The following is a 13737-nucleotide window of genomic DNA, read 5'->3' on the forward strand; positions in this document are numbered from 1 at the left end:
AAATCGCTGGATGTAATTACCAGTGAAACGTCGTACTCAAATTGTTAATGTTGTGGATTTACTCTCCAACACACTGTTGGGTTGAAGTAGTAACTGTTTGGCGTTTTGTTTACGTGACAAATCCCTTACTAATTGGCTGTGTCAGGTGGTGCAGGGTTTCGACACATTTATACTTACGCGATCCAACCCAAAAACTTTTATTATGAATAATATTGGTCGCGAAAGCCTACGTGATTCAACCAATGGAAGCTGCTGGTCGTTATTTGTTGTTTTGTCCATGACATATCTCCAACCAAAATGCTGGCAGCAAGGATTGCATCATAACCTCAGCTTTGGGCCATGAAACCCAATAATGCAAACGTAAATTCGAATGGCAAAGGGGGGGGGGTGAGTTAAGTATGTATAAATGTGTGGCTTGCAACGGAATCAGTGCCCAGGAAAATAAAACCTCAGACCAATTGGCTAATTCCTCATGCCTGGAGTGGTGGTGCAAGGTGGAAATTGTTTATATGTATGTATGTTGAACTTCTTTTGCACCATACATCGCCAACCGTGCCAATCAGCGGTGCTGAGGAAGGACAACAAACTAAACACAAAAAGCAGTTCTCAAGAAACGAGTTTTCAATCCAGATTTGTAGGTGCTATGCAGAAGGGCATTGGCCTGAAACGTGACATATTATATATTTTTATTTTTAAGGTCACACAGTGTTATTGACAAATGTTTTCTTTTTTTTACATTGATCTTATGAACCGCTGCCAACGTAGCAGCATCGCTAAATAATTTACTTTCACGATAACTCTCTGGAAATTCCTCCCGTGGAATTTTAGCAATGTGTGTTTGTTGCTTTAGTCAAGTGGCAACGTGGCGCAGTTTGGTATGAAAACCAGTGACTTCCGAGATTTATTTCCGGCCATGGCTAATTCTAGATTTGAAGCTTTCGTGACTGCAAGGATTCATACTCTTAGGTTTTTTCGGTAATCGTGCTGTGACGGTTCCACCTGAAGACAGAAGCTTGTGTTGCCTCCGAAACGTCGTGATTTATTATTTTATTTTATTCATATTATTACTTTTATTAATTTAGATTTTTTTTTTGCCTACGTGACTTTACCGAAAAAACCTAAGAGTATGGCTAATGCTGTTGATGAGCAATATCCCTTGTCATCCATCATTGGATTGAGCTTGTCTGTTGATCATGATGATAATGATTATTCTATAATCTCTGATTTTCAAAGAAGGGTGAGGTTATAGGCTCCTGAAGGTTGTTTGTTTTTTAGGATTCACAACTTTCAGTACACATCAAGAGACCTTGTCAGCATAACAAATATAATTAGGTTACCGAATGAGAAGAGCTATTGTAATGTTATCGTTACAAAATGACGGACCACATTGCAGCTTAATTTGCAATCCCTAGTCTACATCGAGTTAATATAAGATCATTTAAAAACTTGCCTTATATGCTTAAATAGGCCAGTTTGCTCCGAAGAGTCATGTTGAAGGTATTGCGCTGACGTTAGGGTCGGTATTTCACACGGTATTCTAACAGTTCATGTTTACTCAGCCTGTTAATGTTGCTGATGAGCTTTCACTCAACAGTTGCATGTAAATAAAGGAATCGATTTATTGATGGAGTGATTGATGATCCAGAGTGCTCAGCTGACCCGCTTTGAGCTGTGCGATTCTCTCCGATCGGGGCTATTTTCGTCCGTTTCATCTGTTATCTATAAAGCCAGCTCTGACAGCTTGTATTTGTATCCCTGCTGGCAGATCGGTATTGCTCTGCACCCCTAAATCATTTCCCTGCAAGGGTTAATACTTTCGACGAACGTGGTGTTCGTTTTCCGAGCGTTTGCATGCCCGCGTCAGGTGGCCCACTGGCTCGTTTGGACCAAGCGCCCATGACTAAAGAGCCCTCGCGGATAACGGAACGCCGTTGACTTAATGCTCAAAGTCACAGATGTTGCGACAGCTTGTGAGGCCAAGGTGCCACCCACGCGTGCAGTGTTAGAGGGCGAACGTCGTCACTTTTTCAAGTTTTCTCCGGGTTTATTTTAATACCATGGACTGTGGCCCAGGTTTAAACGAATTCGTTGCATCCGCAGAGCACAATTGTGGCCATGTGGCTGAGAGGTTAGAGGTCAGAGCCCTGAGCTGGCACCGCTGACATCCTGGGATCAAATCCAGGCAGTGGTCTTTGATTAAATTCGATTTTTAAGTGAAGATAGGTGATGGTCTCAGCCAAAGAAAAAATCCGTCCCGCAAGAAAAACTTGGTTCTGCACTTAATCGGCTATATTCCAGGTTTGACTCCTGCACTGTTATGTGTGGACTATGCCACTTGAAGGGATCCCAGAGGTAGCTCTGTGATATCAGCTTCTGCGGGCCGTTATACGACACAAGTGGTCGGAATGAACTCGCCGTCTCACGGCATGACGGTGAGAGCACAGTCGGAATAAAGTTGTTAGAGAAATGTTGAAAAACACCCCAAAAAGACGATAGATCCCATTGTTGTAAATCCTGAGAAACCTGACCTCCTTTGCCCTTCCATCGTGTTTACAGCCACGAGTCGTGACCACTTTTGCTGCTCATTACAGCCACGTAATTGGCTTCTTGGAACAACCCCGTAGTGTTTGCACCTGTGGGATGAGCCAATCACACGCTCTTTGTTATTATTTAATTTTGTTACATTGCCGCTAACCCTGGATGTGCCAGTCGATTATTATCATTAACAAAATCTTTGTTCTTATTGCAATGCAAAAAAAAAATACTCAATTACACTGTGGACGAATAGTGAACTGTGACCGAATTAAACCATCACGTGAACTCCGGTCATCCTCGCAGCGGCTTTTGGCTCGCCATCGATCAAAGACAGTCACTGCATTGCGCATTTTCAGATGCGCTTCTGCGGCCATCTCGAATGCTCTTCCTTCTGATATTAGGAAGCCACTGGAGCTATGCACTTTTAAATCATCTAAATTGAAAACCCATTTCTTTAGAACTGCTTTTTGTGTTTAGTTTGTTCTTCCCCGCATCTCCGATTTGCACAGTTGACTACGTACGGTGTAAAAGAAGTTCAAATTGCATTCATACATATGTGGGAGTTTATTAATCGAAGCCTATTTGCCAGTTTTAACAATTACCGCTTTGTTGGTATATTTCACTATGTCGCTGGTAAAACGTCCGTTTGCCGCCCAATCCAGGGGGCCCTGCGGACAAGGTTGGCCTGCAACCCCTGGACACCATCCTGCTACTCAACGACATGGACGTCAGGCCCTGCAAGTGCGTGGAGCTTGCCAATGCCATCAGGTGAGTGGCAGCTTCCCCGTTGCTTAGCAATTCATTGGCAGTGGTGCGCCGCCGCGACCTTGCCCATCGCGGGGGTTACGTTCAGTAAAATCCGCAATCCGGTTGCCGAACGGATACATTGTAAGTTCGCACTCATTGCACACAAAGTGCTCGCCACAAATGAACCACAGTACCTTGCTGATCTCGGCAAGGAGCGTACACCATCGCGCAAACTCCGGTCATCCTTGCAGCGGCTTATGGCTCGCCATCGAACAAAGATGGTCACCGCATCGCGCGGCGCTTTCAGATGCGCTTCTGCGGCCATCTAGAATGCTCTTCCTTCAGATATTGAGGAAGCCACTGGATCTATGCACTTTTACACCTCGATTGAAAACGAATTTATGTAGAACTGCTATAGGTGTTTAGTTTGTTGTCCTTCCCCCGCACCTCCGATTAGAATGGGTGGCTACGTACAGTGCAAAAGAAGTTCAACATACGTACGGTTTTGATTCATGGTTTGTAATAGGACACCCCCTCATTCTGTTTACCCCATATTAACTCAAAAGTGAAGCAGGGATAATTTTTTAAGTAAAATATGATTCATATTTTCTATAGTATTAAATGTAACTTGTACAGTAAATATATAGAATGAAAAAATATATACACACATGGTGTACTATTTTTGTATACGTGAAAGTAAACCTGAAAATAAAGATAAGGTGAATGAGATATCTACAGTAAATTTCATGCAGTAAAAAAAACAATACCCTGACTATATTATGAATGATGATGATGATGTCTGTATCCTTCTGTGGCAGCATCATCGCAAGCAGTGTAGTTGGATTACAGTACTTGTTTATGATGTATATAGGAATCTTGCGGTAAACTGCGGATGATAGAGCCACAGGGACGCTATAGACGAACTGTACCTTCGTTAATTTGCGCGCGAATGGGAAATCCCGCGATGGGCAAAGTTCCTCGTGAACTATATCAAGATTATAATAAAAAAAATTCTGACCCTTTCTGGCATAAATACGGGTGTTAAGATGTTTGCAAAAAATGGTCCCATGAATATAACTGCTTCACCTGAGCTATTCATGCTTTTTCTCGTTTGCATTGTCCTTGTACTGCTTGCCTATGGGCAGCCATTTGGTCTACAGCACTGACGAGACAAAGCAATGAAGGTGACTGCCCTCTCGTGTAGGCCAATCAAGTTTCAAGGACAATTGCACACGCTATCACAGCATGTTTCGCTTGCATGTTTTACCGCAAGTGTGCGTGGTTAATGCAGTCTTGATGCCTTGTAATAGGTGTTTGGGCATCTTAACACCACATGTACTTATGCCAGATGGGGTAAAGCCTTTTTTATATATATAAAAACAGACTGATGAAACAACGGCTTTCTCCCTTGGGTTCACAACGAAGGTGGTGGGCTGGTCAAGGGCAGGAAGGACGGGGAGGAGAGCATTCTTTACGTCTATCTTTGTCCATTTCTCTGTGTCTATCAGTCTCTCCTCTGCGTCTGTCTTTCTGCATCTGCACATTTTCCGCGACCACTCTTTCATCGCTGGCGCTCCCCCGTCCCCGCTCCCCACACAGCTTCGCCACTTTGGGCAGGCAGCGGTCGATGCTCAGCGCTTAGGTCAGGCCTCGCTAGGGCCCTGGTGCGGAGGGAGAGGCCGGTTTTCATAAAGCAACGTTGGCGTGGGTTCCGTGGCGCCGTTCGCCCTTGTCGCCTCTCGCTTCTCGAGAGAAACGGCTGGAATTGTATTAATTTTGCAAACCTGCCGTCGACGCCGCAGTTGGCAGATGCGTCAATTGCAAGAATTTTTTAATGAAAAGGGGATGCTTCGTTCCCCACCCAGGTTAAGAGTTGACGCGTGTCGCCTGTTCTGGCTTCAGTTTGACTCGTGCCGTGCTACGGGAAGTCAACTGTGGCTACCGTATTGAGATACTAACACCCCCACCCACCCACCCACTGTAGAAATGTGGAATTTCCATCGCGGGCGTAGTACCACGAAGAAGGATGAGCTCCACCCAATTCTTATTTGTGAATGAGGACACACACCTTGATTGTGTGTATATTTATATCGTACTTGTATGTAGTGCTGGGTGATTGTGAAGCCATCTCGTCGTATTGGTGTCCAATTTTTTTTTAACTAATGAGTATTTATGTATTCTGTTTACAATATAACTTAATATTATGAGATGATGATGCATGCAAATGTTTAGTACGTTCTACGAAGACGCATCTCGTATGTTGGCTCTTGTTTTGAATCCAACAGATATTGTGGTTTTGCAAGCAACAAGGTGGCACAAAAACAGTCGATTTTCCAAGCGTTTTGGATGAAGTCTTTGTTGACACACTGAGTGCAGATTGCCAATACCCTGGCCTCGAGGTCCCCAGACTCGGCACAGCTTGATTGTTTACTTCTTTTGCCAAAAGGAGATGAAACAACACCACGCCAAGAAATGAAAAATAAATAAAATGTAAGATGATTAAAAAAAACTGCGTCAGGAAAAGTTACCGGAACTAAATTGTTACGAAACATTGGGCAGCATTTTTTTCCCGGTAAACTCCAAAATGAAGAGCACCGAGTTGAAGTGCAAGAGGCATTAAAGCGTGACTGTAACAACACACTCCTAAGTGAGCTGCCCTGAGATTTAAGGACATTTGAAAGTCCCACCATGCAAAACAAGGCGGGACATTACAGTCACCCTCTGTATGAAGTCGTGGTGCATTGTGTACAGTATACAACGTATTTTATACATATAAAGTTACTAAAATCAAACAAAGGTGGCCAGGTGTGTGGTCAGATAATTATCTGAACCGGTCCTGGTGCGTAGTGTAAACATCGTCACTGGGAAGACAAAGGCGGCCGGGCGTGGTATTGGCGACCCACCCCCTCGTGTGCCGTGCCAGCCTTCATAGGTCCTCGCTAACAACACTTTCCCAAACAGCATGTCAAGGCTATACGGGGGACCTTTATTTTTGTGTCATGGTGCGTCCCTGTCTGTTATCCACACAATCACACTGCGATTCAGTCTCCCCTTGAATGCTTCTGTTTCCCATCTCAGACGTACAATGAAGGTTACGTGGATTGTGGCTGTTTCTGACAGCTCAGACACCTTGCACACAGCTACCATCGGTTTGTCTCACTCTACTCCGTATATCTTAGCATTCACCATATTGATCATAATCAATAATTATCTTATCTTAAAGGAATTTAGATAGCGCCTTAACCAAGGCGCTGTACAAATAATTTACAACGGTAGAACAACAACGGCGCGTGAACGTGACGGTGGAGAGGGGGGTGAATGAAATAGATGGGAGGAAGCAATGGGGGTAAATCTGTGATGATGCGTGAATTCGGTGAAAGTGAACTTGATGGCAGTACATAATAACAATTGTACAAACCAGATTCGAAGCTTTCGTGACTGTAGGAATGACTCTTTGGTTCTTTCGGTAAAGTCACGTAGAAATAAATTAAATAAAATAATAATAGAATACGACGTTTCGATTCCAACACACCCCCCCCCTCTCTCTATTTAAGGCCTCGACACAGAGAAGTTGTCTTTCTGTGTGCTTATGTGTGTGTGTGTCTCTCTCTCTCTGTTTGTCTCTGTGTGAGTCTCTCTCTGCTTGTGTGTCTGTTTGTGTGTCTATGTTGTGTGTCTCTCTCTGTGTGTCTATGTTGTGTGTCTTTCTCTGCTTTTGTGTCTGTCTGTGTGTCTATGTTGTGTGTCTCTCTCTGTGTGTCTATGTTGTGTGTCTATCTCTACTTGTGTTTTCTGTCTGTGTGTCTATGTTGTGTGTCTCTCTCTTTGTGTCTATGTTGTGTGCCTCTCTCTGTTTGTCTCTGTGTGAGTCTCTCTCTGCTTGTGTGTCTGTCTGTGTGTCTATGTTGTGTGCCTCTCTCTGTTTGTCTCTGTGTGAGTCTCTCTCTGCTTGTGTGTCTGTCTGTGTGTCTCCGTGTCTATGTTTTGTCTCTCTCTCAAATTTAGCAATCTTTGGAAGAACGTAATCAACCAGGTGGGATGTTGACTGTTTTGTTGGCCGACTCTCTGTGTTGTATTGCATTATATTTCCAAGTTTACTGGGCTTGTTTTCTCATTCATTTGTACCCGATGATGGTTGCTTGTGTTGCAATCGAAACGTCGTATTCTATTATTATTTAATTAAATTTCTTTCTACGTGACTTTACCGAAAGAACCAAAGAGTAATAACAATTGTGATGAATAAATCGCCCTTAAATCATCGTTCTCGGGGCGCTGTACTGATGCTGAATGGATTGAATGAATGGGGAATGAGTGATAACCATAGAATGCGAATTTGAAGAGGGAACAGCAACTGTGGTGGTGGAGTGGGTGATTAAAGGGTCGTGGGGTGAGCAGGTTATGCCTACAATTTGCAGGGTGGCATTCAATGTGGGAGGGGAAAAGAAACACAATTGAATTTAACCCTCATAACTCGAGAGAAAAGAACATCTGAATTCTTGTCAGTGGAATGTCCAGTCTCCCTAAAGTTTACAACAAGAAGCTGCCTTGCTATGGATGTTTGTCTCAGCGTAATGGGCGGCATCTAAACACAGAGGTCTCTTGAGGCGCACAGGCACTGATTTCTTCATCTGAAACCTTTTATGGTCATTTGCTGCAACTAAAGTAAGTTCACCCACGTACTCGTATACACGTACAAAGACAAAGATCCTCCGTATAGCCCGAACAGCCTGTTGGGGAAAGTGCTGTTAGCGAGCACCTATGAAGGCCGGAACGGCACACAAGGGTGGGTGGCCAGCACCACGACCGACTGCCTTTGTCTCCCCAGTGGCGATGTTTACACATCGTACCAGGATCCCATTTGAGGCCGAGTTGATCTAGGGGAAGCCCAGAACCGGCTCAGACAATCGTTACTGGTGTTGGCCATGAGCGGGAATCGAATTCAAGTCGCCGGGTTCGTAGTGCAGCACGCTAAGTGCTACACTACCGCTCCCCAATACACGTACACACACATATATATGCACACACACACACACAAATGCTGTTCGCGGGCACCTATGAAGGCCGGCATGGCAAACCATGAGGTGGTGTGGCCAGCACCACACCCTGCCGCCTTTAACTCCCCAGTGCCAATTATTACATACCACTCCAGGTTAACTGAGGAAGAGGCCCATAACCTTCTTGGTTCTTTCGATAAAGTCACGTAGAAGGGAAATAATAAAATAATAAAAATAAAACATAATAGAATTTTATTTTATTATGTTTTATTTGTATTATTATTTTCATTATTTTATTATTTCCCTTCTACGTGACTTTACCGAAAGAACCAAGAAGATGAATCCCTGCAGTCACGAAAGCTTTAAATCGAAATTTAGGCCCGTAACCGGTTAAGATAGTTGCCACTGGTGTTGGCCGTGAGTGGGAATCGAACGCAGATCGCCGGGTTCACGGCACAGTGCTCCAACTGTCACCCTAGCTCTCTCCACACAAGCCCACGCACATATTTTTTTAACGCAAAATATTAATTGCAAAGTTCGTTGCAGACACCATGCGATGCATTTTGAATGCCGACATTAAGGAAGGTAATTGTTCCTGTCAGTATGTAAGTCATTGGGAATTCCACCTCTGAGCTAAGCCGAAGTTGCAAAGGCCAAACAAAAATGAAAGACACCCATTCCTGCGTGATAGGCCTGGCTTTGATGAAGTCAACCCTTGAGCAGTACGCTGTGGGAATGTTTTGTTATGCCCGTCCAGTTTCCGGCATTCTCCCCGATCTAATTATAAACATCGCGTGCTGAAAAACGCGTCGTTGTTTTCACAGCTGAGGCGAGCGCTCCTCTAAAAAGAAGCTCCCAAAGTCCGTGGCTCGGGCTGCATCAGTATGTGCTGCATCCCAGCCGTGTGGGACGTTGATCCGGTCAAGTTTTCTGATAATTTTACTGTGGCAGTCGCCGTCCCCCTTTTGAAGTCCGTTTGGTCACGGTTTGAGCTGCCAGAGCCTTCGACTGGCGGGTCTTTGAAAGGCGGAAATGGAGCAGCAGAACAGGTCTGTTACGTCTGGTGGTTTTTCTTTAATTCTATCCGCAAGCGTCACATCTTAGCCGTCTGCATGCGAGTACATGTCCGCGCCTGCGTGGCTTCTCTTTGCATGCGTTTGACGAAGACTTTCTCTAAATCGGGGGTGGGGGGGGGGGGTTGGAGTGCCCGGTCGTTCTCAGGATTATTTTGCCGGTGTGGAAACCGTGGAGGTATGATGTCAGCCTGGTTGTTAGCGTTTGCCACGGGTTGTGTGTGAGGACTTTGCTAGGTGCTGTATCCTGTCTCGGTGAACCGTGCCTTCCCCATGTCACTCCACCTCGAGGAGCAGAGCGTTGCGCAGTTGCCAACACCCCCGCCAAGCTTGAATACGCGGGCCGGTGTTGGCGAATGGGTTAGAGGGCAGCTCTCACAACTGAAGGGCTGAGAGTTCAAATCCTGGTCCGGCATCGAATAAGTCAATGGCGTTGATAAAAACGACCACCTTTTTGGTCGAGATCAATGTAGCAAAGGTCGACAACAGAAAAAGTGTGCACAGAGCATTGAAGAGGCTCGTGCTCTGAATTGCACTCGGGAAGAGCAGGAGGAAGAGATGGTACTCTTAGGTTTTTTCGGTAAAGTCACGTAGGTAAAAATAAATAATAACACATTAATAATAAAACAGTGGAGGTAATATTCTATTATTTGTATTATTTATTTTTACCTACGTGACTTTACCGAAAAAACCTAAGAGTATGAATCCTTGCAGTCACGAAAGCTTCAAATCTAGAATTAAAGGAAGAGATGGCTTAGAGAACGTGCTACACAAGCTCAAGACATCGCATTGACTCTTCAGGGAAGTAAGTCGGTTTGGGTCGGACACGTCGCTAGGAGTGATGGTGACCAAGCAGCAGCCAAATAGGGAAGACGCCTGTGAGGACGTTGTCTGCGGAGATGGAGCAATTAAAGTGCGAGATGGGTTGTTGCACCACAGGACTGCGAGGGGTGCCATGGTGGCAAGATGTTAACTACCTCGTCTGGTATACAGGATGTCGTGGGTTCGAACCCGTCCCTGACGCCTGCTGCTGTATATTTAGAGTTTGCATTTCTCTCTCCCCATGGTCACGTGGATTTTTCTCTGGGTCCTCTGGTTTTTCCCTCCACATTTAGAAACATGCGTTGAGAGCGCTTGGTTTGCCGTGAATGTCCTCGTGACAAGCCACTTTCTTTGAGCTCTGATTTGTGGCCAGATCGCTTCTGCGAAATAGATATACAGCTCAGTGGGTCTTACCTGGTAAAATAGTTTTTATTTTACATTCACGGTGGCTTGGCGAGGCCTTCATTCAGCAGTGGATATATCACGTGGCTGATGGTGATGATGAATGATGGAGTCAACTTTGCTTGGTTTATGCATTGCCTGAACCTCACCCATCGGGCGTGGAATTCTTATTCCTGGCTCTGAGGCTGTAGGCGGGCGGTAAGCACCAACTGACACCACTGGCTCGTTTGCATAACGACGATGATGACGATCTCAACGACGAATATTCCGTCTCAGAATTGAGAGAAGATAGCAATAGGCTTTACCCTTTCTGGGAATAACAGGAGGTGTTAAAATCTTCAAGCAGAAAATATATGTGAAACATGCAAACATGTTTTTCCACAAGTATGTGTGGTGAATGCAGACATGATGTCTTGCAATAAATATCTCTTTTGCGTTTGAACATCTTAATACCGTATAGCTTCATACAATAATTGTATCATTTCCCTTCTACGTGACTCTACCAAAAGAACCAAGAATATGAATCCCTGCAGTCACGAAAGCTTCAAATCGAAATCTTAACACCGGTTTTATGATCATTTTGACACTGGAAAAAAGGTCCCGCAATATAATTGAGAGAGCAAAAATCCGAGCTGCACTCATGCAACTAACTGTCTCTAAATATTTTGATGATGGCTTATAAAATCGGTGTAACTTATTTATGTATCTGCTCATTTACACGCGGCATTCATCTATAATAGAGGGGGCTGCCATTAGTATTGAGGTTGTTATGGTAACCCGAAAAGAGCGTGCACTTTACAGGGTCGAGACGGTGCTTTTTCTGAATTATAAATGTGCTTCAAGTGTCGACCGAGCAAATCGTGGCATTGTTTGGCCCTTTTCTTCTTTTTCATAACCCGCAAATGCAACCGTAAGCACGCAGGCCACACTTCACTCTGGCCTCTCAAACTCTGGGAACACGAACTGTGACCCTTCATGCGACTCACAGCACAGGGATGGTCTGTTTAAAGCCCTTGACTATTTAGATAGATAGATATTCACACGGGCGTCCCTTGCATAACGCGTGACAACGCGTTCCTGAAAAAAAACGTGCTTTTCGGATCACTCCGTATGAAGCTAATTTCCCCAAACATGTTAAAAGCGTGGGAGGGTTACCAAAGAAAAATTAAGTGAATAATCTCACCTCATTATTTTACCCCTCCATTTAGCAAATACATATAAATGTAACACTTAATAATAATAGTATTAACATTACAAAAAAAACGTAGTAAGGAGCTTAATGATAATTAATAACGTTACAAAGATTGCTACTTACAAAGATAACTTAACCAGGCGTAACTTATTATTTCCCATTATAAAAAATATACGTACACAGCGGGCGAACATTTCAGCGGTGTATCGCTCTTCGCCGCTCGCTCACCGCTACCTTGGCGGCCCCCTGCGCTGGGCCGTCGCCGCTGGCTGTGTCACTCTGGCCCATCGGGTGCCCTGAGCAGAAATAGTTTTTTTGGAGCGCCCCCCCACCCCCAGCCGCCCCCTCTCCCTTCAATTCATAAACTCTGAAGTGAGATTAAAGAGGCAATACAAAGAAGAGATGCAGCGAGATGACGGAAATGTGGACAAACGATCGCGGCGGCGTCAGATGAGTGATTGCAAGATGAGAGAAATCTAAACAAGAGATGGAGTTGTTAAACAAGAGAGATATGAATGTGTTTGTTCAATGGCTTTTCATGTTTATTAGGATCTGAATTCGAGCTGATAGGTGGCACATCCCTATTCATGAATTCATTCAAAATCATAATCTTTATTTATCCTGGAGAAACCGATGAGCTGTGAAGTTATTTTTCCACAGATGTTCAGTAAGGGGCGGGTCAGGAAGTTACCACAACAAACAACGCAACAAACGATCAGAGTGCAGCGTATGGGAAAGAAAAGCAAATCACTAAAACAAACACGCACAATACAGAAAGCATATAAGTTAAAATTGGGCGCCCTAAGCTTTTGCTCGGTTCACTCGTGCCCAGCGCCACCGATGGAACGCCGCGTCTCTCCGTGCCGCTTGCAGGAACTGCCCCGCGACGATCACGCTCACGGTGCAGCGTCTCACGCCGGGGACGTCCTCCGACGGCTCTCCTCCTCCTCCGTCCGCTGAGAAAGCCCGCGGCGCACGGCCACCGCCGCGCCTCTCCACTGGCGGGCCGCGCTCCGTCGTCGCTCCCTGCCGCTCGCTCTCCTTCTCCGCCACCGTCCCCGGTGGCCACTGCGCCCGACGATTTAGCAGCCCCACGTCGGTGGGGCGAGCCTCCGTCTCCGGCCAGAGGCGCGGCTTCGTTGCGCCGCCACCGCCGCCAGCGCCGCCGGCGTTGTCGCCACCACCACCACCGACACCGTGTTGCCCAGAACAGCAGCAGCAGCCGGAGGAGGGGATGGCTGTGCGGTGCTGCCGACACATCGATGGAGGACATCCCATCCTCACCGACCTCAACCGCAATCAGATCATAGGCCCCGTGCATGTGGCTGAGCACGAACAGGTTGTTACAGTCGCATAACCTTTCTAGCTCTTGGGTCGCGGGAGGTGGCGGTGGCGGCAGTGGCTTGATGAGGCCTTCATCCAGCAGTGGACTGACCATGGCTGTTGATGTTGAGGATGTGTTGTTGGGTTGTGTACAGTGAGTTGTTCGGCATGTCGCCCGCCCTGGGAGCTTCTTAAAGAACTGAACTGAATTAATTTCCTGGGCAAACGCGTATCACAACCCGGAAACACATCAAGGGGCTGTACAGCACAAATCCTAACCTACGTGGAAGGAGTTTATCCCTTTCTCATGCAACTCGTGTGTATGAGAACGGCGGCTTATGGCATCGCAAGGCTGTGTGGGATTGCGTCGACTTGACGATGCCCTTATCCAGCAGTGGATAGATCATGGTTGACGACGATGACAATGGTGATTCATCCAGTTCTGGCAGCGTTGAAAAATTAACTGCAGGCTTGGCTCAGGCTATCATCCTTAAACGGTCGATAAATTGAGAACCGCTTTGTGCAATGTTAATAGTCGTAATCATACCATGATAATGTAGAATTTCGATCAATTGTTCAGAACCATAAATTGAAATGAAACAGTGCCCCGTTCATCATTTGAGCAGGGGAAACATTTTGGTTTCACTTC

At 45.6% G+C, this 13737-nt stretch overlaps 1 protein-coding gene across 1 annotated transcript in view; it reads left to right on the plus strand.

Annotated features, from left to right (window-relative positions):
- The window catches only part of LOC144733914 (regulator of G-protein signaling 8-like), a 163853-nt gene that overhangs the window by 49674 nt on the left and 100442 nt on the right, over window positions 1-13737 (plus strand). Inside the window, exons 10-11 of the mRNA XM_078615921.1 lie at window positions 3198-3303; window positions 12639-13104. Of these exons, the coding sequence (XP_078472047.1) occupies window positions 3198-3303; window positions 12639-13104 (572 nt within the window). The remainder of the gene's footprint in view (window positions 1-3197; window positions 3304-12638; window positions 13105-13737) is intronic.

This window comes from Lampetra planeri, chromosome 49, assembly GCF_965212315.1.
Source record: "Lampetra planeri chromosome 49, kcLamPlan1.2.h2, whole genome shotgun sequence".
NCBI lineage: Eukaryota > Metazoa > Chordata > Hyperoartia > Petromyzontiformes > Petromyzontidae > Lampetra > Lampetra planeri.